Source organism: Scyliorhinus torazame, chromosome 11 (genome assembly GCF_047496885.1).
Source record: "Scyliorhinus torazame isolate Kashiwa2021f chromosome 11, sScyTor2.1, whole genome shotgun sequence".
NCBI classification, from domain to species: domain Eukaryota; kingdom Metazoa; phylum Chordata; class Chondrichthyes; order Carcharhiniformes; family Scyliorhinidae; genus Scyliorhinus; species Scyliorhinus torazame.
In genome coordinates this window covers 4,995,547-5,021,364 of record NC_092717.1, presented here as the reverse complement: position 1 = coordinate 5,021,364, position 25,818 = coordinate 4,995,547, and the positions used below count along the sequence as shown (strand labels likewise).

General features: G+C 51.0%; 1 protein-coding gene across 1 annotated transcript in view; it reads left to right on the top strand.

Annotated features, from left to right (window-relative positions):
• pkhd1l1.1 (PKHD1 like 1, tandem duplicate 1) overlaps positions 1-25,818 on the top strand; it is a 291,976-nt gene that overhangs the window by 9,253 nt on the left and 256,905 nt on the right. The window contains 9 exon segments of the mRNA XM_072468659.1: positions 1,018-1,075; positions 6,558-6,651; positions 7,404-7,457; positions 8,410-8,483; positions 8,566-8,608; positions 9,184-9,254; positions 16,972-17,082; positions 18,150-18,239; positions 24,456-24,712. Of these exon segments, the coding sequence (XP_072324760.1) occupies positions 1,018-1,075; positions 6,558-6,651; positions 7,404-7,457; positions 8,410-8,483; positions 8,566-8,608; positions 9,184-9,254; positions 16,972-17,082; positions 18,150-18,239; positions 24,456-24,712 (852 nt within the window).

The window sequence follows — 25,818 nt, the reverse complement described above, 5'->3', positions numbered from 1 at the left end:
AAACAAAATAGAAATTTGGAGCTTTACCGTGTAGCCACTGTTGACTGTTAAAAGATAATGTTCCCCATTGAGGCATCAGAATCCCTACAGTCTACAGTGCAGAAGGAAGCCATTCAGCCCATTGAGTCTTCACAGACCTTCAAATGAGCACTCTACCCAGGTCCACTCCCCTGCCTCATGCCTGTAGCCAATCCACCTAACCGCCACGTCTTTGGACTGTGGGAGGAAACCGGAGCACCCGGAGGAAACCCACGGAGACACGGGGAGAACGTGCAAACTCCACGCATACAGTCACCCGAGGTCGGAATTGAACCCGGGACCCTGGTGCTGTGAGGCAGCCGTGCTAACCACTGTGCCACTGTGCCGCCCTTCAATAAAAGTACCTCCCGTCATTCAGACTCACTCCATGTCCCCATTTCTTATGGAACGATTAAAAGTTGGATTTTCACTCTTACAGTCTGAGCTGTGATTTGAAGATGTGAATCGTAGAATCATAGAATTTTACAGTGCAGAAGGAGGCCATTCGGCCCATTGAGTCTGCACCGGCCCTTGGAAAGAGTAGCCCACACCTCCACCCTATCCCCAGAACCCAGTAACCCCCCCCCCCCGAACCTTTTTGGACACTAAGGGCAATTTATCATGGCCAGTCCACCTAACCTGCACATCTTTGGACTGTGGAGGAAACCGGAGCACCCGGAGGAAACCCACGCACACACAGGGAGGATGTGCAGACTCCTCACAGACAGTGACCCAAGCTGGAATCGAACCTGGGACCCTAGCGCTGTGAAACCACAGTGCTAGCCACTCTGCTACCGTGCTGCCCCTATCATTCACCTATTGTAGAACCCACCCGATTTTCATTCCTCACCTGTACAACCCTTACCTGTTCGCCTCAGGAAAAGACCAACTATTTGGAATTTAAGGGGTTATGAGAATTTTTTAAAAACACCCCAACATCCAACTGAAATTCAAGTGCATGATTTCCCCAGTAATTAATGGCGATCTCTCCTTCACCAGGCTGAAGATTATTACACACCAACCATTACTGAGATTTCACCAGCGTCAGGATTGCCAGGTTGGTGCTGAAATATTCTTCGATTCTGACAGGCAGGAAGAAATTGTTCCTACTGGTAAAATGATTGAGGGAACAGATTTAAGGTGATTGGCAAAGGAAGCACCAAGACAATAGGTAAAGCCTATTTAGGCAGTGAATGGTTAGGATCTGGAACACTCTGTGGTGGAGGCAGATTCACCTGAGGCTGTCAAGTGGATGTAGGTTATTTTCGAGAAAGGAATTATGACAGAGCTACGGGGGAAAGGCAGGGGAGTGGCACCAGGTGGGGGCCAGCACGGATACAATGGGCCGAATGGCCTCCTCCTGTGCTGCAACCGTTCCAATTCTATGATTCTAGATACATTGACAATGTGTCAGAGACACAGATCTCCCCAGTGTACCACACTCCCACACATGCTACTCATATCATGTTGGCCATCCCATGGAAATAGCCTGTGAACAGGAGGAAGGTCAACTTTGATACATTCAGGAAACATACAGACAGATTTGTAAACCCGTACGGTGCAGGAGCTGAGACAGGCATTCATGGTTTATCAAAATAGCCAACTGCTCATCCACCCTTTGAGGTAAGGTTTAGCATTGCATTTCCCACCAATAGATCCTCCTCTTATCAATCAATTTTGTGTCCTTCACAACACTATCATTCAGCTTTTGGATATTTCCAATCAGTGAAACTTTGGGAGTTTGCGGCTTTATTCTCAGGATGTGCAGTTACTGCCCACCCACTTGTCCTGACAGGTGGCAGTGCAGAATTAACAGATTAACTGGGACCATTCCAAAGGTGGTCAAGTGTCAATTATGTTGCTGTGGGACCCCAGTGACATGTGGACCATATATATCAGCACACAAAGTCACCACAGTCCCAGATGACCAGAGGCTGCTTTCCCCTATGAGGGGGAGAGCTGACTGGTGGTGATTTCCCCTGAGGGTCACCACACCTCAGGCGAGGGGCAAGGTTGAGAAGGCTCATGGATAACCTCAGCCGGGACGGGGATCGAGCCCACGCTGCTGGCCTCGCTCTGCATCACCAACCAGCTAACCACCCAACTGTGCTGAACTGAGCTCCCTCTCCACCCCCCTCATCTCACCTCAGTCCCTCTCCACCCCCTCACCTCACCTCACCCCCTCGCCACCCCCTCACCTCACCTCACCCCCTCTCTACCCCCCTCACCTCACCTCAGTCCCTCTCCACACCCTCACCTCACCTCAGTCCCTCTCCACCCCCTCACCTCACCTCACCCCCTCTCCACCCCCCTCACCTCACCTCAGTCCCTCTCTACCCCCCTCACCTCACCTCAGTCCCTCTCCACCCCCCTCACCTCACCCCCTCTCCACACCCTCACCTCACCTCAGTCCCTCTCCACCCCCCTCACCTCACCTCAGTCCCTCTCCACACCCTCAGCTCACCTCAGTCCCTCTCCACCCCCCTCACCTCACCTCAGTCCCTCTCCACCCCCCTCACCTCACCCCCTCTCCACACCCTCACCTCACCTCAGTCCCTCTCCACCCCCCTCACCTCACCCCCTCTCCACACCCTCACCTCACCTCAGTCCCTCTCCACCCCCCTCACCTCACCCCCTCTCCACACCCTCACCTCACCTCAGTCCCTCTCCACCCCCCTCACCTCACCCCCTCTCCACACCCTCACCTCACCTCAGTCCCTCTCCACCCCCCTCACCTCACCTCAGTCCCTCTCCACCCCCCTCACCTCACCTCAGTCCGTCTCCACCCCCCTCACCTCACCCCCTCTCCACACCCTCACCTCACCTCAGTCCCTCTCCACCCCCTCACCTCACCCCCTCTCCACACCCTCACCTCACCTCAGTCCCTCTCCACCCCCTCACCTCACCTCACCCCCTCTCCACCCCCCTCACCTCACCTCAGTCCCTCTCCACCGCCTCACCTCACCTCTGTCCCTCTCCACACCCTCACCTCACCTCAGTCCCTCTCCACCCCCCTCACCTCACCCCCTCTCCACACCCTCACCTCACCTCAGTCCCTCTCCACCCCCTCACCTCACCTCACCCCCTCTCCACCCCCCTCACCTCACCTCAGTCCCTCTCCACCGCCTCACCTCACCTCTGTCCCTCTCTACCCCCCTCACCTCACCTCAGTCCCTCTCCACCCCCCTCACCTCACCCCCTCTCCACACCCTCACCTCACCTCAGTCCCTCTCCACCCCCCTCACCTCACCTCAGTCCCTCTCCACACCCTCACCTCACCTCAGTCCCTCTCCACCCCCCTCACCTCACCTCAGTCCCTCTCCACCCCCCTCACCTCACCCCCTCTCCACACCCTCACCTCACCTCAGTCCCTCTCCACCCCCCTCACCTCACCCCCTCTCCACACCCTCACCTCACCTCAGTCCCTCTCCACCCCCCTCACCTCACCCCCTCTCCACACCCTCACCTCACCTCAGTCCCTCTCCACCCCCCTCACCTCACCTCAGTCCCTCTCCACCCCCCTCACCTCACCTCAGTCCCTCTCCACCCCCCTCACCTCACCCCCTCTCCACACCCTCACCTCACCTCAGTCCCTCTCCACCCCCTCACCTCACCCCCTCTCCACACCCTCACCTCACCTCAGTCCCTCTCCACCCCCTCACCTCACCTCACCCCCTCTCCACCCCCCTCACTTCACCTCAGTCCCTCTCCACCGCCTCACCTCACCTCTGTCCCTCTCCACACCCTCACCTCACCTCAGTCCCTCTCCACCCCCCTCACCTCACCCCCTCTCCACACCCTCACCTCACCTCAGTCCCTCTCCACCCCCTCACCTCACCTCACCCCCTCTCCACCCCCCTCACCTCACCTCAGTCCCTCTCCACCGCCTCACCTCACCTCTGTCCCTCTCCACACCCTCACCTCACCTCACCCCCTCTCCACCCCCCTCACCTCACCTCAGTCCCTCTCCACCCCCCTCACCTCACCTCAGTCCCTCTCCACCCCCTCACCTCACCTCAGTCCCACTCCACGCCCCCTCACCTCACCCCCTCTCCACACCCTCACCTCACCTCAGTCCCTCTCCACGCCCCCTCACCTCACCCTCTCTCCACACCCTCACCTCACCTCAGTCCCTCTCCACACCCTCACCTCACCTCAGTCCCTCTCCACACCCTCACCTCACCTCAGTCCCTCTCCACCGCCTCACCTCACCTCAGTCCCTCTCCACCCCCCTCACCTCACCTCAGTCCCTCTCCACACCCTCACCTCACCTCAGTCCCTCTCCACCCCCTCACCTCACCTCACCCCCTCTCCACCCCCCTCACCTCACCCCAGTCCCTCTCCACCCCCTCACCTCACCTCACCCCCTCTCCACCCCCTCACCTGACCTCAGTCCCTCTCCACCCCCCTCACCTCACCTCAGTCCCTCTCCACCGCCTCACCTCACCTCAGTCCCTCTCCACACCCCTCACCTCACCTCAGTCCCTCTCCACCGCCTCACCTCACCTCAGTCCCTCTCCACCCCCCTCACCTCACCTCAGTCCCTCTCCACACCCTCACCTCACCTCAGTCCCTCTCCACCCCCTCACCTCACCTCAGTCCCTCTCCACACCCTCACCTCACCTCAGTCCCTCTCCACCCCCCTCACCTCACCTCAGTCCCTCACCACCCCCTTCACCTCACCTCAGTCCCTCTCCACCCCCCCTCACCTCACCCCCTCTCCACCCCCCTCACCTCACCCCCTCTCCACCCCCCTCACCTTACCTCAGTCCCTCTCCACACCCTCACCTCACCTCAGTCCCTCTCCACACCCCTCACCTCACCTCAGTCCCTCTCCACCCCCTGACCTCACCTCAGTCACTCTCCACCCCCCTCACCTCACCTCAGTCCCTCTCCACACCCCTCACCTCACCTCAGTCCCTCTCCACACCCCTCACCTCACCTCAGTCCCTCTCCACACCCCTCACCTCACCTCAGTCCCTCTCCACCCCCTGACCTCACCTCAGTCCCTCTCCACACCCCTCACATCACCTCAGTCCCTCTCCACACCCCTCACCTCACCTCAGTCCCTCTCCACACCCCTCACCTCACCTCAGTCCCTCTCCACACCCCTCACCTCACCTCAGTCCCTCACCACCCCCTTCACCTCACCTCACCCCCTCTCCACCCCCTCACCTCACCTCAGTCCCTCTCCACACCCCTCACCTCACCTCAGTCCCTCTCCACACCCCTCACCTCACCTCAGTCCCTCTCCACACCCTCACCTCAGCTCACTCTCTCTTTCTCTCTTTCCACACTCACTATGCCTCACCTCTCCAGGAAAGTTGGTGTAAAACGGCTCCCGATTCCCTGCTCCGGAGGGGGAGTAGCAGCCCGGCAGTGTCGAGCTCCCGGCTGTAGCTGCTGATATGGCCCGGAGCATTGCCGAGTCCGAGGCCGTGCAGCCTGCAGTGGCATCGCCGTGCTTCCTGGCGGACAAAGCCCGCTGACCCGGACCATGAAAATAGTCTTCCCCATCGGCCAGCCCGCGTGCCTTGGACTGCCCCCCACAGTGCCTCCAGCCCCGAATAAAGCCTCCCCCGTCCGCGGATCTGCCCTCCCCCGACTGTGGCAGCGCTGGGCTGAGTCCGCAGCCACCGCGCCCAGTTCCCGACGGATGAGACCCTACGTGTCCCGCGCCGTCGGGAACTCGGCCGGTATGGGGATGGAGCATCGCGGGGCGGTCCTCGGACAATGGCCTGAGGCCATGGATACGGCGTGCGGCATACTGCTAGAGTACGCCGCTTCTCAGGGGGCGGAGCATCGCGAAAGCGGTGCCGCCCACAATTTCCTCACCTGAGGAAGGAGCAGCGCTCCGAAAGCTAGTGACATCGAAACAAACCTGCTGGACTTTAACCTGGTGTTGTAAGACTTCGTACTGTGCTCACCCCAGTCCAACGCCGGCATCTCCACATCACAATTTTGTTGTCATCGAGGATTCTCCGCCCTGTCGCCGAATGCGATTTAGGCATCGGGGAAGGGAGAATCCAGCCCCTGGTCGCTGCAATCAGCATCCACCACCTCCCCATCCCTCCAATTCTGGTGTCGAATTGTCTATTTTATATCTGTCTTTCTCTGATCTGTTCGTTGTCTCTCAAAGCCTTTCGGGTTTTTGATGCCTCTGACGTCGGACTAGGTGACCGTTGTGTGTCATTCAGGAGCTCCTAGTTTCAAAACCTCTCTGTGACCACAGCCGATTGGTTCATCCTCCAACCCCACTCGCTTTGCTCTTCAGATAATGGTCATGGGGGCGTTCACCTCCACCTGTAGGCAGACAGCATCTCGATTTACTGTCCCAGATAGCACGTCCGACAGTGCGGCACTCCCTCAGTGACAGCCTCCCTCGGGTATGAGCTCAAACTCCAGAGAGTGAGGCGCGATCACACAAAGTGAAGAATAGTACCTGCGTTCCTTTCAGAACGAGCTCTAACTTTGTGAACTGGGTTTGTGTGATAATGTTCTGTTTCCTTCACTCTCTCGGATTTCCTCTCGGTTTCTAGGTCAACTCATTACCATCCGTGGAAATATTTTTACTGATGTTTATGGCAGTAACAAACCAACGAATTTCAATGTCAGAAACACCAGGATTTTGAGGTAAAAATATACCTTTGAGTAAAGTGCATAGGCACACACGCAATTCAGTCGAGTTATCTCTATTCCTGTGTTTTGTATTGTAAGGAGTGTCTAAATCCAGGTTGGATCATCGTTCAGTCAAAGAGCTGAATTGACGTAAATAATAATAATGCTCAGTTTTCTTTTTAAAGGTTTTGGCCTTCATGCTGGTTGGGTCCAAATTGTGGAACTTGATAACTGTCAAGATTATGGGAGGGCACGTTTTGGAGAGAGAGGGACAGACAGACAAAAGAAGCACTTGCCTTGATGTGACACTTTTCACAGCCATCTCTAAACACCATCCAGACTATTAAGAATTTTCTGAAGAGCAGCAGTCACTGTTGTAGTGGTGGAAACGGGGCAGCCAATTTGCCACAAGCAGCAATGTGGAAGAAAATTGGGTTGTTCTTGTCCTTAAGTGTTCTCAAGCTAAGACATCTCTTCAAATAAACAAAGAGTAGCAAAACATTTTTAGCAGGTTTAAAGGATGATCACTGAATTAAATCATTTTCAAGAAGTCCCCTTTTATTCTTTCCATTTTGGACCATCCAGGACAAGGGGCCCTCTTGACGCTTGAAGCTTGAGGGCTGCTGCAGTTAAAGCTCATTTATCTGTTTCTCTTTAAACTTCATCTTTTTTTAATTTAGAATAAAACACCTTGAAAATAAAAGCGACAAAGAGAAACTGCAAATATCAATGAGTAATTAATCATGTAATGTGTTTTTGAATTTCAGAGTCTACGCTGGAGGAATGCTGTGTGATCTCCTTCACCCTGATTCAGATACATTGTGAGTTTTGTAAGGCTGATTGCAAGATACTTATACATGAGCCAGTCCCATTCACCATTCAGTCTGATTTCACCCTGTAATGTCCAATTCTGTGATTCAGGACTTTTGTTTAACACTGGATCTTGTTCAACTTCTTGTTCGTTGTTCCTTTAACTTAAATGCCTTCCTGAGACATTCTTTTTGTCCGCACTCTCCGTTTATGTGATTTTATATTGTTCTTTTGGAAGGCAGCTCCATGCAGCTCCCTTCACCTGTCCAGCTTACAACTAACACAAAAGGTATTTCTGTCCTAGCGTAACCCCTTGTTGCTGAGCAACAGCCTATTTTTCCTTCAAAGCCTGTTTGCTTTCATGTCTTAAACCTTCATTACCACGCACACGTCTCCCTGCACTCATCTAAACCAAGTTAAGTCATTAACCCTTTCAAATACAGAATCACAAAATTAAACGTACTTAAAGCTATACCCCATTTCTAACATCCACAAATACAAATATAAATTACTTAAAACTACCTGTTTCCTGACAATAGCTCCATGTAATCTGTAATTCCTGAGTTGCCTCCTCTGATTCCAGTGTCCCACATCCTTTAGTGCCATCTGCTAATAGCATGGATTAGCCTTAGGCAGTAGTATAAATTAATGATCTCGAATTAACAGCCTGATTTACATCCACTCAATTCTCATTTCCATTCAACTTTATTCATTTTTGGCTATTTTTGTGCTTCACCACCAAGTTCGACTTCACCCAGAGTTTCTTAGCGATATCCAAACTCTATTCTGAATTTTTTGCAACTTTGTACTGGACAGCCTTTCCAGTGGAACTTTTGGTAGAAATGTTCTGGAAACCTGGGTGCCACATGTTGTAAGGCAATCCTTCTATTAAATTAATGAATTGTGCAAATTGGCGATATTTATATTATTTAATGAGTACAAAGTTTTATTTTATCCCTACAGGTATGGTTTGAAACTTGACCATGTATATGGCTACAGGGGCACAATGACTTGCAGAATGACTGGAACATATGTTGGTAAGGTTTACATTTGTATTCTATATGACATTGGAAATGCAGTAACCAGTATGGCATGTCAACTTCTAAATGTTTATTTCAGGTCACCACAATATGAGTTTTATTTTGGACAATGGTCACGGAAGGTAAGATATTTACAGCAAGTAATCAGATATGAATTTAAAGTTTGGTAGTAATTATATTGCAATGGCCAATTGTGGAATTGTAACAGGATACATACATAGCAATGGGTCGTCTGCTATTCAACAGCAGTAATTACATTGCTCCAGTTAATAGCTTCTTTTCACAGAGTATCATCATTGTGCTCAAAACATAGAGCTTTCGTTTTAGCAGGGATCGTCATTTTTGAAGAAACATTTGAAAGATGTTTCATTTTTAGCACAGACCTGACGAGGGAATTCTTTGCATGTTTTGTTTATCCAATTGGCTATATTATTGCTCCAGCTGGTAAATATACAGTAACTAGGATATGTACGGATGTATTTGTATATTGTTTGTATTTATATGCCATAAAAGCATGTAAAGAAGATTAATTTTTCATTAAAATATTCAAATCTGGACTGCTTTTGCTCAATATCATAGCACTGGACATTAGATTGAAATCGTTTTAAAATTCCCAATGTCCAGAACTCGAGACTGTTTAGATTTGATGGAAACGCCATGGTTTTTTTGTAAGTTTCCCTGTTTTTTCCCACTCTAGGTCTTTGCCTCAGTTGAACACTTACTTTGTTTCGTCTCTCAATAAACTCAGCATGTTCCAGACCTATGCAGGTAAGGACAATGGCCCTTTACTGTGTTTGGGATGCTCACGGCCAGTGCCTCTTCCCAGGTCCTCTCGAGATCCTTATTGGTATTAATTTTCTTTTGCATCAAGCCTTACACTAACTCACCAAGGTTTAGGATTTGTTGCATTATCTATCCATTTAGTTCTAAGAATAATCTCCTTGTAGAACAAATGCTTATCTGCACTTGTTGTGGATCAACAATACGCAGAAGCAAAAGGACAGTACTTTGTGTGACAAAAAGGTGAGAATATTTTTGGATAGTTTTGAATCAATCAGACTCCTACAGCACAGGAGGCCATCCATCCCAGCAGGCCTGTGAAAGAGCTGTCCCACTGCCCCGCCCTTTCTCCATAACCCTGGAAGTATTTCTCCAAATCCCATTTGAAAATTCCTCGTGAATCTGCTTCCCTTTCAGACAGTGTGGTCCATGATTCTGCAGCGCCATTTGTGCCCAGCGCGGATCCAGGTTCAATGGGTAAATCATGGAGAGCTCCAGAATGTGGCTCCGTGCCGATCGCGAGTCACCCGCTGGGCGAGGTCCAGATCGGAATATTTAATGGAGTCTAATTGCTAATTTAAATATCCAGACATTGGATTCACCCGGCGCCTGGGACTCCACGGCCGCACCTGTGAGACCTGGCCAGGACGCCCACACAGACGTGGACCAGGTGTAGCGGTACCTAGGGGGTCTTCCAGGCCATTGGAGACGCTTGGGTGATTGGGGACAGGGCAGTACTACTCCCATTGGCACCTGGGAACCACCAACCAGGTAGTGCTACTCTGGCACTGCCAGGGTGTCCGTGTGTTAGGTTGGCACTGCCAGGGGTTGGGCCCGAGGGGGGCTTCAATAAAGTGGGGGAGGGGCAGAAAGGAGGAAGCAATGATCAAGGCTGACGTTGAAAATAGTGCCCGATCTGCAAGGAGCTTTTCACAGAGGTCCCAGCGGAGAGAGACTCTGAGACCATAAGAAATGGTAGAGTGCCGCTGGACAGCGGGATATTGTCAACGCTGCAGCTGCCGAGAGATATCCCGCTAAATGTGCCCGACAGTGGACTTAGTTTGAAGCCACTGAATCGCGCCTCTGATCTCCCCCGGTTGCTTTTTGTCGATTCTCTTCTGTCTGTGTCCCTCTGGTTACTGACTCTCTCCCTCCCCCTGCCGATGGAAACTATTCCTCCCCACGTCCTCCATCAATACATTCTGCAGATCAAAGACATTCCCAGCAGCAATTTTAAAAATGGCGCCAATCCCTGTCGCTGTAACAAGTTTATTTTGATACAATGTTGCCGGTTTAATTGGTTACAAGCTGGAGAGTGCAATACCCCAAACTTAAACACTGATATCTGATTGGTTGAGGTTGTGCCTGGCTGATTTTCCTCAAATCCAGGTCGCCCTGGCAACCCGAGCCCTGGATTTATTTTGGTTCATGGGATGGGAGCATCGCTTGGCAAGCCTGGCCAATTGCCCTCGAGGAGGTGATGGTGAGCTTCCTCCGTGAACCGCTGCACCCACTTAGGCACCAGCCTAGATACTGAATTGACCCATTCAGCTCAAATCAAACAGTCCACTTGGAAATCCTGGAGCAGAAAATGCATTCCAATAAATTAATTTGGTTCCCGCAGACAGATGTGCAATGCAGAGGAATGTTTGTTCCCATTCTTCTGCTGAATATTACTGCAATGGGCTGTACTTTCATCCTTTCTCACTTATGCTAGCCCAGAATAGTCAATAAGGATATAAGAAAGAGGTGGAGGGTTGGGGCGTACAGGAGAGCGATGTGCTCCATTATTAAAGGCTTGGCACAATGCAGGGACTCTGGGACCAACACTCCAGGGTGAGCCTAGGGTGGGAGGGTCTGAGTGAACAGACTCAGGCCTCGCCGCCGACCATCTCCACTGTCAAACTGTCCCTGCCTCTGAGGTCCGGGGGAGGGGAGGAGAACGGGGGTGGGGGAGGGAGGTGGGGGTGGGAGGAGAACGGGGGTGGGGGAGTGGGGGGGAGGAGAACGGGGGTGGGGGAGGGAGGTGGGGGTGGGAGGAAAACGGGGGTGGGGTGTGGGGGGAGAACGGGGTGGGGGAGTGGGGTGAGAGGAGAACGGGGTGGGGGAGGGAGGTGGGGGTGGGAGGAGAACGGGGGTGGGGGAGTTGGGGGGGAGGAGAACGGGGTGTGAGGGAGTGGGGTGGGAGGAGAACGGGGGTGGGGGAGGGAGGTGGGGGTGGGAGGAGAACGGGGGTGGGGGAGTGGGGGGGAGGAGAACGGGGGTGGGGGAGTGGGGTGGGAGGAGAACGGGGGTGGGGGAGGGAGGTGGGGGTGGGAGGAGAACGGGGGTGGGGGAGTGGGGGGGAGGAGAACGGGGGTGGGGGAGGGAGGTGGGGGTGGGCGGAGAACGGGGGTGGGGGAGTGGTGGGGAGGAGAATGGGGGTGGGGGAGGGAGGTGGGGGTGGGAGGAGAACGGGGGTGGGGGAGTTGGGGGGAGGAGAACGGGGGTGGGGGAGGGAGGTGGGGGTGGGAGGAGAACGGGGGTGGGGGAGGGGAGGTGGGAGGAGAACGGGGGTGGGGGAGTGGGGTGGGAGGAGAACGGGGGTGGGGGAGGGAGGGGGGGTGGGAGGAGAACGGGGGTGGGGGAGTGGGGGGGGAGGAGAACGGGGGTGGGGGAGGGAGGTGGGGGGGGAAGGAGAACGGGGGTGGGGGAGGGAGGTGGGGGTGGGAGGAGAACGGGGGTGGGGGAGGAGAACGGGGGTGGGGGAGGGAGGTGGGGGGGGAACGGGGGTGGGGGAGGGAGGTGGGGGTGGGAGGAGAACGGGGTGGGGGAGTGGGGGGGAGGAGAATGGGGGTGGGGGAGGGAGGTGGGGGTGGGAGGAGAACGGGGGTGGGGGAGTGGGGGGGGAGGAGAACGGGGGTGGGGGGGATCGGGGACACCTTTTGGTTAGAATGTTGATGACAGCTTCCGTCTCCAGCAGGAGTGGGGCATGTTAGTGCAGGGGCTCCTGGGTCACCTGATGTGCTGCAGCAGGTGTGACGTGCGCACATCAGGTGGAGGCAGGAACTCCCGAAGGAGTCAGGGGATTGCCCGATTCCAGGAACCAGCTGTACTCTGGGCAGGGTTAGCACTTCTAGAAAGTATGATCCCACCACTGGTACAGGTGGTCAGACACCAACAGCACATTCACGGAGTGGAAGCCCTTCCGATTGATGAAGGGCACCCCCTGGTGAGCCAGTGCTCCCAGGGGACATGTGTGCCATCCATCACCCACTGGACCTGGGGCATGCCAGCAATGTCTTGATGTTTTAGTCAAGACTAAAACCATCCGAATATAACAAAGGAAGATGGTTGTGGTGGTTGGAGGTCAATCATCTCAGCTTCAGGACATCACTGCAGGAGTTCCACAGGGTAGAATCCTAGGCCCAGCCATCTTCAGCTGCTTCATCAATGACCTGCCTTCCATCAGATCAGAAGTGGGCATGTTTGCGGGTGACTGCACAATGTTCAACACCATTCGCACTCCTCAGATAATGAAGCAGTCCATGTTCAAATGCAGCAAGACCTGGACAATATCCAGGCTCGGGGCTGACAAGTGGCAAGTTACATTCGCGCCACACATGTGCCAGTGTGACGGATTAAAGATTTCTGATCTGGATGATTAATCTTACTAGTCTGTCAATGACTAAGCCACTGAAAGAGAGGAAGTTATCTCTCTGGACAGAACAATGAGCATCTCTCACTGTGGGGAGATTACCGCCAGATTCCAAGGTAGCGAGACAACTCTCAGTCACTTTCTAATGGAGATTTTCTAGATGAGTTGCTCAAACTAAATCAATACTTTGTCAGAGCAGCTTTTTGTCTGTCGGACTTCCTAATGAGCTTCTAGAACTTTAACACAACATAACACATCCACAGTTATACAAAGAGAAATTTAGAGTTTCGAGAAAGTAAGTCTTCTAACAGATTGCCATTTCTAAAAGAGAAATATAATATTCACAGGTATCCAAAGGCTATCTCTACTACAAAAACTTCTATCAAAGAAAGAAAGGCATACATACAAGTCATAGAATCCCTAGAGTGCAGAAGGAGATCATTCGGCCCATCGAACTGCACTGACACTCTGAACGAGCATCCCACCCAAGCCCACTCCCCCACCCTATCCCCATAATCCCACCTAACCTTTTTGGACACTAAGGGCAATTGATCATGGCCAATCCACCTAACCTGCACATCTTTGGACTGTGGGAGGAAAACGGAGCACCCGGAGGAAATCCACGCAGATTTGGGGGAGAAAGTGCAAACTCCCCACAGACAGTCAACGGAGGCCTTAATTGAACCCGGGTCCCAGTGCTGTGAGGCAGCAGTGCTAACCACTGTGCTACTCCAAATGGCGCGTTCTCTGAATAGGCGAGAAACGGAACCGTCAACTCCTCTCTTGCAAATAGAGATGCAGGAGTACTGCTCCGAAGACACCGGTCTTCTTTATACACTTATTGGGATAGCCTTTTACCTTAGCCCTAATGGCTCTGGCCAACATTTTACATTTGCAGGCTGGCTTAAGGACGGTTGCCCTGCAGTTTAGATTTTGCAGGCTGGTGTTCATAGTTCGGAAGAATTTATAACAAAAACAGAAAATACTGGACAATCTCAGCAGGTCTGAAAGCATCTACGGAGAGAGAAGGGGAGCTAATGTTTCGAGTCTGGATAACTCTTTGTCAAAGCTGGAGGGAACTGGAAATGGGGTCAGATTTATACTGTTTGGGGGGGGGGGAGCAATGGGGCTGGATAGGGGACCAGAGATAGGTGGAGATGGACAGAGATGTTGAGGATGATGGGGGTGATTCTAAGAAGGGAGCTGATATTGGCACATAAAGAGATTAGAATGTGTGGATGGCAGAACAGAGGTGAGCAGTGGCCCAAATGGAGTGGCGAGGGAAAAACAGATCAATGGAAGAAATGAAAATGAATGGATTGAAATAAAAATGGGGTGAAGGTGGAGGAGAGAGTTCACAGTTTGAAGTTGTTGAACTCAACGTTAAGTCCGGAAGGCTGTAACGTGCCTAATCGGAAGATGAGGTGCTGCTCCTCCAGACTGCTCTGGGCTTCACTGGAACATTACAGCAGGTCAAGAACGGACATGTGGACACGAGAGCAGGATGGGGAGTTGAAATGGCAGCGACAGGAAGGTCTGGGTCCTGCTTGCGGACGGAACGGAGGTGTTCTGCAAAGCGGTCCCCCAGTCTGCGTTTACTCTCTCCAGTGTAGAATAGACCGCACTGGGAGCAGTGAATGCAATAGACCAGATTGAAGGAGGTGCACTTGACGTGCTGCCTCACCTAAAAAGAGTGTTTCAACCCTTGGATGGTGAGCAGGGAGGAGGTAAAGGGGCAGGTGTCACACCTTCTGCGATTGCATGGGAAGGTGCCAGGGGAAGAGGGTGAGGTATTTGTGGAGGTGGAGGAATGAACCAGGGTATCCCAGAGGGAACGGTCCCTGCAGAATGCTGACAGAAGGAAGGAAGGGAAGATGTGTTTGGTGGTGGCATCATGCTGGAGTTGGAGGAACTGGCGGCACGGTAGCACAGTGGTTAGCACTGTTGCTTCACAGCGCCAGGGTCCCAGGTTCGATTCCCGGCTTGGGTCACTGTCTGTGCGGAGTCTGCACGTTCTCCCCGTGTCTGCGTGGGTTTCCTCCGGGTGCTCCGGTTTCCTCCCACAAGTCCCGAAAGACGCGCTGTTAGGTGAATTGGACATTCTGAATTCTCCCCCTGTGCACCCGAACAGGCGCCGGAATGTGGCGACGAGGGGATTTTCACAGTAACTTCACTGCAGTGTTAATGTAAGTCTACTTGTGACAATAATAAAGATTAATCACTTTTTAAGGATGATTCTTTGAATGCGAAGGCTGGTGGGGTGAAAAGTGAGGACAAGGGGGACCCTATCCTGATTCTGGGAGGGAGGAGAGGGGGTGAGGGCAGAGGTACGGGAGCTGGGTCGGACACGGTTGAGAGCCCTGTCGACCACAGTGGGTTTTAGATTTCAGCATCCACAGTAATTTGCTTTTATCTTCGGAAGAATTTATGTCAGCCCCAAATCCTGGAATACAATTTATTCTCTTTGTATTACATTCGTTGTTTGGGGGAGTTTAAATTCATAGAATCATAGAAGTTTACAGCATGGAAACAGGCCCTTCGGCCCAACCAGTCCATGCCGCCCAGTTTTTACCATTAAGCTAGTCCCAGTTGCCCGCACTTGGCCCATAACCCTCTCTACCCATCTTCCCATGTAACTATCTAAATGCTTTTTAAAAGACACAATTGTACCCGCCTCTACTACTACCTCTGGCAGCCCATTCCAGACACACACTACCCTCTGAGTGAAGAAATTGCCCCTCTGGGCCCTTCTGAATCTCTCCCCTCTCACCTTAAACCTATGCCCTCTAGTTTTAGACTCCCCTACCTTTGGGAAAAGATAATGACTATCTACCTTATCTATGCCCCTCATTATTTTATAGACTTTATTCTTTTATTTAAGTCTTATTTATAATTCGATTTGTTACTTTTCTACCCCAATGGTATTCGGGATCCTGAATGACAATCACATGATGTAGGTTTTATTGGTTCTCTTGCACCATCAGGAAACTGCTGGCCTATCTGTCTGAATGCACAGCCACATACACAGTTTCTACTTTTGGGTTCGATTCTTACAAAAAAAAACTTTTATTTTATCCAATTCTGTGGTCAGCGTGATATTCATCAGACCTGGCAATGACCATCGCCAACAAGAAAACGAAAATCGCCTATTGTCACAAGTAGGCTTCAAATGATGTTACTGTGAAAAGCCCCTAGTCGCCACATTCCGGCGCCTGTTCAGGGAGGCTGGTATGGGAATTGAACCGTGCTGCTGGCCTGCCTAGGTCTGCTTTCAAAGCCAGCAATTTAGCCCTGTGCTAAACCAGCCCCAGAGAGGATCTAATATCTCCCCTTGACATTCAACGGCATTACCATTGCCGAATCCCCCAATATAGACATCCTAGGGGTTACCATTGACCAAAAACTGACTGGACTAGCCATAGAAATACTGTAGCTATTAGAGCAGGTCAGAGGCTGGGTTTTTGCAGAGAATAACTCACCTCCTGACTCCCTGAAGCCTGTCCCCAGCTACAGCACACAGTTCGGAGTGTGATAATGTACTTGCCTGGATGAATGCAGCTCCCAACAACACTCAAGAAACTCGACACCATCCAGGACAAAGCAGCCCCGCCTGATTGATATCCCATCCACCACCTTAAACATTCACTCCCTCCACCACCAACGCACAGTGGCAGCCGTGTGAACCATCTACAAGATGCACTGCAGGAAATCACCAAGGTTCCTTAGACAGCACCTTCCAAACCCACGACCACTACCATCTAGAAGACTTCAGAAGGCCCTCCCAGCACTGTACCCACACCACGTGGTCTGCAGCGGTTCAGGCAGGCAGCTCACCACCACCTTCTCAAGGGCAATTCAGGATGGGCAACAAATGCTGGTCTGGCCAGCGACAGCCACTTCCTGTGAAAGAATACATTTAAAAAGTAACATCTATTTTGACATACCATTTATTTAATATCAAATATTAACAGTTGGAGCTTGTCTGTTTGGCACAGAGACAGATTTGAAGAGCATTGTAGTCCTGAAAGGTTATGGAGCCAAATAGAACGCGTGTTTTTAATCTTTCAGAGGTGACTGGGATCCACCCGTCTGAAGGGAGTGTGGAAGGGGGAACTCTCCTCACTGTAACCGGGAGGTTCTTTGATGAAACGGACGCCCCTGCCAGAGTTACTGTCGGAGGTATGCTAAAAGATGAACAATTTGCATTTCTATAGCACCTTTCCAAACCCCAGGACCTCCCAATGTCTTTACAGCCAATTAAGTATTTTTTGAAATGTAGTCTGTTCTAGTGTAGGAACTGCAGCAGCCAACCTGCACACAGCAAGATCCCACACACGGCAATGTGACACTGACCAGATAATCTGTTTCAGTGATGTTGACTGAGGGATATACTGACCAGGACTCTGGGGAGAACTGCCCTGCTCTTGGCTAATAGTGCTATGGGGTATTTTTGCCATGGATATCTCGTGTGAAAGAACGCACCTCCAAAAGTGCAGCACTCCTTTGGTACTGCACTGGGTGTGCCAGTCCAGATTAGGTTTTCAAGTCTCTGGAATAGGACTTGAACCGAAACCTCCTGCCTCAGAGCCACAGCAGACACAGCAGTTTGTCAGATCTGCTGCATTTATTGTGACAGAGCCGGTTATTGGACCAAACCATGAGGTCCACTCAGTTCGAGAAGATTCCCAACTCCATCTGATGCTTCCATTGATCCTGGTCCTATTTTCTAACACCATTTACAATTTGTTGATTAAATATACAAACAGTTCTCTAGGGAAGGTGGTTTATTGTCTGTGGCATGAACCAATTTCTATTTGAACATATTGTTACTTGCAATGAATCTCCCGACTATTACACTCTGATCAGTAAAATAAGTGAGGTTGCTTACATCTCAGAAAGCAACTGTATTCACAATATTCCATTCCAATTCTCTTCTCACACCTAATGGTGGAAAAAGGCAGACTTCTGTCTGTTTCCATAGCTGGTTATTCTGGGAACAGGCCGTGAGACTGTCGCCAAGGGCTTATAGCTGAATGGGCGCCACTCCACATCAAGCGTGACTGACCCGGAGTCTGTCCCACGTTTACCGCCAGCCATTGGCGCGTTTGGAAGGATTTTGAAGGTTGACCGTTGTGCTTGCACCTTCCTTGGCCACCAAGTCCTGGGGTGGGGATTCGAACCCGGAGCACATGGCCCATCCTTCCAGTTTTGGTGTCAATATTTTGCTTTCTTCATGTTTTGCACAGGTCAGAGCTGTGGGATTCTAAGCATCAATAAAACACAAATCATCTGTCGGACTTCTAAGGAAGCCACTCTTCTCAGAACAGTTTTTCCAGGTGATGTTTATTTTTGCTTATTTATCATTTTAATTTAGTACCTACATTAGATAATTATCAGATTAATGTTCAGTTGGATATGTGTAAAGGTTTGATTTACTGATAGAACCACATATATACTGGACAGCATCTTAGAAACATTGATATCTCACTTGCTAGTTATCTCAACTTTAATTCATACATTTTGCATTAAAATCCATCTATTCCATTGTGCTCTAACTGTATCGGAGAACCCTCACTCAGGGACAGATAACAACCTGAAATGGAGACAGTGAGAGGGGCACTCTGTTCATTTGTACATTCTCGTCAAATTGCAATTGGTGTTTATCCCATTGGGGCTATTTTTAAATTTGCCTTCTGAAAAGGAAGGAGTCCTGCCCCCCCACACACACACACACGCACCATCACCACCCCCACCGTATCCGAGCACACAACAAGATGTCTGTTATTGCAATCTCTGGGTCTCGTGATGATTTGGCTTCTCGCTGTGGTGACCTGTCCGCTAATTCCTCTGGAAAACCTGGAGGTTAAATATTCTTTGTAAGGTTCAACGGCAGTTATCGATGTCTGAAATCAAGGCGTTATAATCAGGACTTTTGGGAAAGAGATGTGTTGTTCACCAACATCAAGTGGTGTGGTTTCTGGAGCCGCCTGCTGGTCTCAGAGATGATGGGTTTTAAACGCCTCACTCAACAATGAGTGGACATCACCTCACCCCACCCATCAGAGCAGGTGGTCCGCTGCCCCTGCCCAGACCGTGCTACTCTCACCTCACCCCACCCATCAGAGCAGGTGGTCCGCTGCCCCTGCCCGAGACCGTGCTACTCTCACCTCACCCCACCCATCAGCACAAAATAATCTCCTGGGAAAAAGAGAGAGAAAAGCTTCAACCTTAGGTATTGAGCTCCAAACTGATCAAGTAGCAGGTGACTACAGTGACGGAGAGATGTGTTCCCCTAAAGCTTAATCGTCTTGTACAAAGTCATGGGGAAACTTAGGGGACAACGATCATTGTATCATTTAGATTCAGAAAAGAACAAGGAGCATTTCTAGTGTAAAGATATTTAAATGGTGAAGGGCTGATTTCAATGGGGTGAGGACATGTCTGTCCCAGCTAAATTGGAATCAAATCTTGACCGCCGTTAAACAATCGGGTGCCTTTAAAGAAATGATAGCTTGGGCCCAGTGTCAGTGGGCTAGACAGCAAGTTTGTGATGCAGAGCGAGGCCAGCAGCGTGGGTTCAATCCCCGTACCGACTGAGGTTATCCATGAAGGCTCAGCCTTCTCAACCTTGCCCCTCGCCTGAGGTGTGGTGACCCCGCGGAAGAGGGGATCTGTTTATGTTGAGTTTGGCCAGGCCCAGGAACAGGTTCACGAGAATGTCCTCCGCCTTCTCCGCCCCCTTCCGCATCGGGTGCCCATGGATCAGGAGCATGGGGCTGAAATGTAAACAAAACTTCAACGTCACATTGTTAAGAAACTGAAAAGGGAGTGCAACCGAGGACATTCAACGTAGACATGGCTCACGGACTCCACAAGGCCTCTAAAATAGCAAAGGCTCTTGGACATCCGTGAAGCGGTGTAGCCGATGATTGCACGGTACTGCTGCGTGCATCACCCTCCAGCCCAGGTCCACAAGATCTAAGGGGAGGACGCCTCCATAGAGGGACCTCCAATGCGGACCTCCGCTGCCAGACGGCAACATGACACACCACGGCATGTCCGGGCGGCGGGCGAGGACAAAGAGGTGGAAGGTGTGCAGCAGCAGGCCATACAGGAACCCCCTGCGCGCAGTGCGAAAATTCACGGAGGATATTTCAGTGAGATGGCTAGGGATGCGGGGCACCAGTGCCTGGGGCAGGTTTCGGGGCTTGGGACCAAGGTAGAATTCCGTTCGAGCAGAGTTCTGCTCTGACGGGATGCCATCGCACACCTGCGCCTCCTCAAGTCCGAGTGTGCCCTCGGTCACGAGCTGGACGGACACCGCTCCGCGCATGGCGAGTTCGTAGGAAGTCATCCAGCCCACTCCTCCACCAGCCAGTACGTCGCTGATCCTGGTCAGCCTGGCAGCTACAGCCCTCCGCTCCGCCAGCCGGAATGGAAAGTGGCGGAGGTGCGCATTCCTGGGCAGCGGCTCCCTGATGACAGCCACTACGCCTGACGGGGAGAGCTGCGGCGCGTGGTGACCATGTTCCAGACTTTCAGAAGGTCCTGGTACAAGACGGGCAGAGCCAGCAAGGAGTCCCGAAGACCACGTTGATCGACAACAGGAGCTGCACGTCGTAGTTCAGGCCGTGCACCGGGCGGAAGAAATGCGTCGCCAGGCCACACCACCGTGGAGGAGGCTCGACGTAAAGGTATTGCTGCAGAGTCTGAAGACGGAAGGTCTCCACCTGGGTGCAAACACATATAACCTGGACAATCAAGGAGACATCCCCAATTAGGTGATTAGCTCACTCAAGGGTAAGCTAATTAAGAGTTAGTTTCAGTTCACAAGTGAAATAACTTTCATTCAATGCCTTCCACCTCAAGCAAACACCATTCGCTGGAGAAGATGGAAGTTTTTTTTCAACCTTTTCAAAGGGTTTGATAGAGACATGGAGAAATGCGCGGTAGCACAGTGGTTAGCACTGTGGCTTCGCAGCACCAGGGTCCCAGGTTCGATTCCCGGCTTGGGTCACTGTCTGTGCGGAGTCTGCACGTTCTCCCCGTGTCTGCGTGGGTTTCCTCCGGGTGCTCCGGTTTCCTCCCACAAGTCCCGAAAAACGTGCTGTTAGGTGAATTGCTGGAATGTGGCGACTAGGGGCTTTTCACAGTAACTTCATTGCAATGTTAATGTAAGCCTACTTGTGACACTAATAATGATTATTATTATTATGTTGCCTCAAGTGCAGAAACTGAAACTAGAAGTCAAAATATAAAGCAATCATCAATAAATCCAATTAAAAATTCAGGAGAAACTTCTGTAGCCAAAGAATGATGACAATGTGGAGCTTGTTAGCTCGAGGGGTAGTTGAGGCAAATAATGTAGATGCCTTTTAGGGGAAGTTGGATAAACACGAGTAAGAAAGGAATAGAAACTGATATTGAAGGGTGTGTGTGTGTGTCTGTGTGTGTGTAGCTGTCTGTGTGTCTGTGTGTGTGTGCGTCTTTGTGTGCGTGTCAGTGTGTCAGTGTGTGCGTATGTCTGCCTGTCTGTCTGTATGTGTGTGTCTGTGTGCGTCTGTGTGTGTGTCTGTGTGTGTCTGTCTGCATGTGTGTGTGTGTCTGTCTGTCAGTGTGTGTGTCTGTGTGTTTGTGTGTCTGTGTGTCTCTGTGTGTGTGTCAGTGTGTGCGTATGTGTGTGTGTCTGTCTGTCTGCCTGTCTGTCTGTGTGTGTGTGTGAGTGTCTGCCTGTCCGTCCTGTCAGTCTGTGTGTGTGTGTCTGTATGTCAGTGTGTGTGTATGTGTGCGTGTCCGTCTGCCTGCCTGTCTGTCTGTGTGTCTGTCTATGTGTGTCTGTGTGTGTGTGTGTCTGTGTGTGTGTGTCTGTGTGTGTGTGTGTGTGTGTGTCTGTGTGTGTGTCTGTCTGTGTGTGTGTGTGTGTGTCTGTTGTGTCTGTGTGTGTGTCTGTGTGTGTCTGTCTGTGTGTGTGTGTCTGTGTGTGTGTCTGTGTGTGTGTGTGTGTCTGTGTGTGTGCGGGTCTGTGTGTGTGTCTGTGTGTGTGTGTTTGTTGTGTCTGTGTGTGTCTGTATGTGTGTGTTTCTGTCTGTGTGTGTGTGTGTCCGTGTGTGTGTGTGTCTGTGTCTGTCTGTGTGTGTCTGTCTGTCTGTGTGTGTTTGTCTGTGTGTCTGTGTGTGTGTGTGTGTCTGTGTCTGTGTGTGTGCCTGTTATGTCTGTGTGTGTGTCTGTATGTGTGTGTTTCAGTCTGTCTGTGTGTGTGTCTGCGTGTGTGTGTGTCTGTCTGTGTGTGTGTCTGTTGTGTCTGTGAGTGTGTGTGTCTCTGTGTGTGTCTGTTTGTGTGTGTGTGTCTGTGTGTGTGTGTGTGTTTTGTCTGTGTGTGTGTGTGTCTGTGTGTGTGTCTGTGTGTGTGTGTGTCTATGTGTGTGTGCCTGTGTGTGTGTCTGTCTGTGTGTGTGTGTCTGTGTGTGTGTCTGTATGTGTGTCTGTATGTGTGTGTGTGTGTCTGTGTGTGTGTGTGTGTCTGTGTGTGTGTCTGTGTGTGTGTCTGTGTGTCTGTCTGTGTGTGTGTGCGCGTCTGTGTGTGTGCGTCTGTGTGTCAGCGTGTGCGTATGTGTGTGTCTGTCTGTGTGTGTGTGTGTGTGTCTGTCTGTGTATGTGTGCGACTGTGTGTGTCTGTCTGTGTGTGTGTGTGCGTCTGTGTGTGTGTCTGTGTGTCAGTGTGTGCGTGTGTGTGTGTGTCTGCCTGTCAGCCTGTCTGTGTGTATGTGTGTGTGTCTGCCTGTCCGTCCTGTCTGTCTGTGTGTGTGTGTCTGTATGTCAGTGTGTATGTATGTGTGCGTGTCCGACTGCCTGCCTGTCTGTCTGTGTGTCTGTGTGTGTGTGTCTGTGTGTGTGTCTCTGTGTGTGTGTGTGTGTGTGTGCGTCTGTGTGTGTGTCTGTGTGTCAGTGTGTGCGTATGTGTGTGTGTTTGTCTGTCTGTCTGTGTGTCTGTATGTCGGTGTGTGTGCGTGTCCGTCTGCCTGCCTGTATGTGTGTGTGTGTGTCTGTCTGTGTGTCTATGTGTGTGTCTGTGTGTGTGTGTGTGTGTCTGTCTCTGTGTGTGTGTGTGTCTGTTGTGTCTGTGTGTGTGTCTGTGTGTGTGTCTGTGTGTGCCGGTGTGTGTGTCTGTGTGTGTGTCTGTCTGTGTGTGTGTGTCTGTGTGTGTGTGCGTCTGTGTGTGTGTCTGTGTGTGTGTGTGTTTGTTGTGTCTGTGTGTGTCTGTATGTGTGTGTTTCTGTCTGTGTGTGTGTGTGCCTGTGTGTGTGTGTGTGTGTGTCTGTGTGTGTGTCTGTCTCTGTGTGTGTGTGTGTGTCTGTTGTGTCTGTGTGTGTGCCGGTGTGTGTGTCTGTGTGTGTGTCTGTCTGTGTGTGTGTGTCTGTGTGTGTGTGTGTCTGTGTGTGTGTCTGTGTGTGTGTGTTTGTTGTGTCTGTGTGTGTCTGTATGTGTGTGTTTCTGTCTGTGTGTGTGTGTGCCTGTGTGTGTGTGTGTGTGTGTCTGTGTCTGTCTGTGTGTGTGTCTGTCTGTGTGTGTCTGTCTGTGTGTCTGTGTGTGTGTGTGTGTCTGTGTCTGTGTGTGTGCCTGTTATGTCTGTGTGTGTGTCTGTATGTGTGTGTTTCTGTCTGTCTCTGTGTGTGTCTGCGTGTGTGTGTGTGTGTGTCTGTCTGTGTGTGTGTCTGTTGTGTCTGTGAGTGTGTGTGTCTGTGTGTGTGTCTGTTTGTGTGTGTCTGTGTGTGTGTGTGTGTGTTTTGTCTGTGTGTGTCTGTGTGTGTGTGTGTCTATGTGTGTGTGCCTGTGTGTGTGTCTGTCTGTGTGTGTGTGTCTGTGTGTGTGTCTGTGTGTGTGTCTGTATGTGTGTGTGTGTGTGTCTGTGTGTGTGTCTGTGTGTCTGTGTGTGTGTCTGTGTGTCTGTCTGTGTGTGTGTGCGCGTCTGTGTGTGTGTGTCTGTGTGTCAGCGTGTGCGTATGTGTGTGCCTGTCTGTGTGTATGTGTGTGTCTGTCTGTGTATGTGTGCGACTGTGTGTGTCTGTCTGTGTGTGTGTGCGTCTGTGTGTGTGTCTGTGTGTCAGTGTGTGCGTGTGTGTGTGTGTCTGCCTGTCTGCCTGTCTGTGTGTATGTGTGTGTGTCTGCCTGTCCGTCCTTTCTGTCTGTGTGTGTGTGTCTGTATGTCAGTGTGTGTGACTCTGTGTGTGTGTGTGTGTGTGCGTCTGTGTGTGTGTCTGTGTGTCAGTGTGTGCGTATGTGTGTGTGTTTGTCTGTCTGCCTGTCTGTCTGTGTGTCTGTATGTCGGTGTGTGTGTATGTGTGCGTGTCCGTCTGCCTGCCTGTATGTGTGTGTGTGTGTCTGCGTGTGTGTCTGTCTGTGTGTCTGTCTGTCTGTCTGTGTGTGTGTGACCACTCCTAGACACATCTCTTTGTTCCAGTGACACAAGTTGTTTATCATTGAAACTGTCAAAATTTTTAAAGTGTCAATTCATTTGTGCTCCTATTTATTGAATTATTTTTCTATTGGTTTAGGGGGAAGAGGATTGAAGGTAGAAAAGTGGCAAAGTGGTACCCTGAATAATTTACCACACTACAATGAGAGTTCTCCAGGATATTCGGTCTTCTGGACGGATGAGGCTTTGTATAAACCCTCCACACCATGGAGTCCAGCTCTAACACGTTTAAGTGGCTTCTTTGTTGCTCCTGAGACTGATGATTACGGTTTCTATACCCGCGAGAGAGGTTCATTCACGTTATATTTCAGCTTAACTGGGCTCCCTCAGGACAAGGTACGTAAGTAAACCCTTCCAAAGAACTGGAACCACTAACTCTGATTCTCTCTCCACAGATTTGATTTGATTTGATTTGATTTATTATTGTCACATGTATTAGTATCCAGTGAAAAGTATTGTTTCTTGCCTGCTGTACAAACAATGCATACTGTACATAGGGAAGGAAGGAGAGACTGCAGAATATAATGTTACAGTTATTGCAAGGTGTAGAGAAAAGATCAACTTAATACGAGGTAGGTCCATTCAAAAGTCTGATGGCAGTGGGGAAGAAGCTGTTCTTGAGTCGGTTGGTACGTGACCTCAAACTTTGGTATCTTTTTCCTGACGGAAGAAGGTGGAAGAGAGTATGTCCGGGGTGCGTGGGGTCCTTAATTATGCTGGCTGCCTTTCTGAGGCAGCGGGAATTATAGATAGAATCAATGGATGGGAGGCTGGTTTGCGTGATGGACTGGGCTACATTCACGGTCTTTTGTAGTTTCCTGTGGTCTTGGGCAGAGCAGGCTCCATACCAAGCTGTGATACAACCAGAAAGAATGCTTTCTATGGTGCATCTGTAGAAGTTGGTGAAGGTCGTAGCTGACATGCCAAATTTCCTTAGTCTTCTGAGAAAGTAGAGTTGTTGGTGGGCTTTCTTAACTATAGTGTCGGCATGGGGGGACCAGGACAGGCTGTTGGTGATCTGTACACCTAAAAACTTGAAGCTCTCGACCCTTTCTACTTCCTTCCCATTGATGTAGACAGGGACATGTTCTCCACTACGCTTCCTGAAATCGATGATAATCTCCTTTGTTTGTTGACATTGAGGGAGAGATTATTGTCATCGCACCAGTTCACCAGATTCTCTGTCTCATTCCTGTACTCTGTCTCGTCATTGTTTGAAATCCGACCCACTACGGTGGTGTCATCAGCAAATTTGAAAATTGAGTTGGAGTGGAATTTGGCCACACAGTCATAGGTGTATAAGGAGTATAGTAGGGGGCTGAGGACACACCCTGTGGGGCACCGGAGTTGAGGATGATCGTGGAGGAGGTGTTGTTGCCTATCTTTACTGATTGTGGCCTGTGGGTTAGAAAGTTCAGGATCGAGTCACAGAGGGAGGAGCC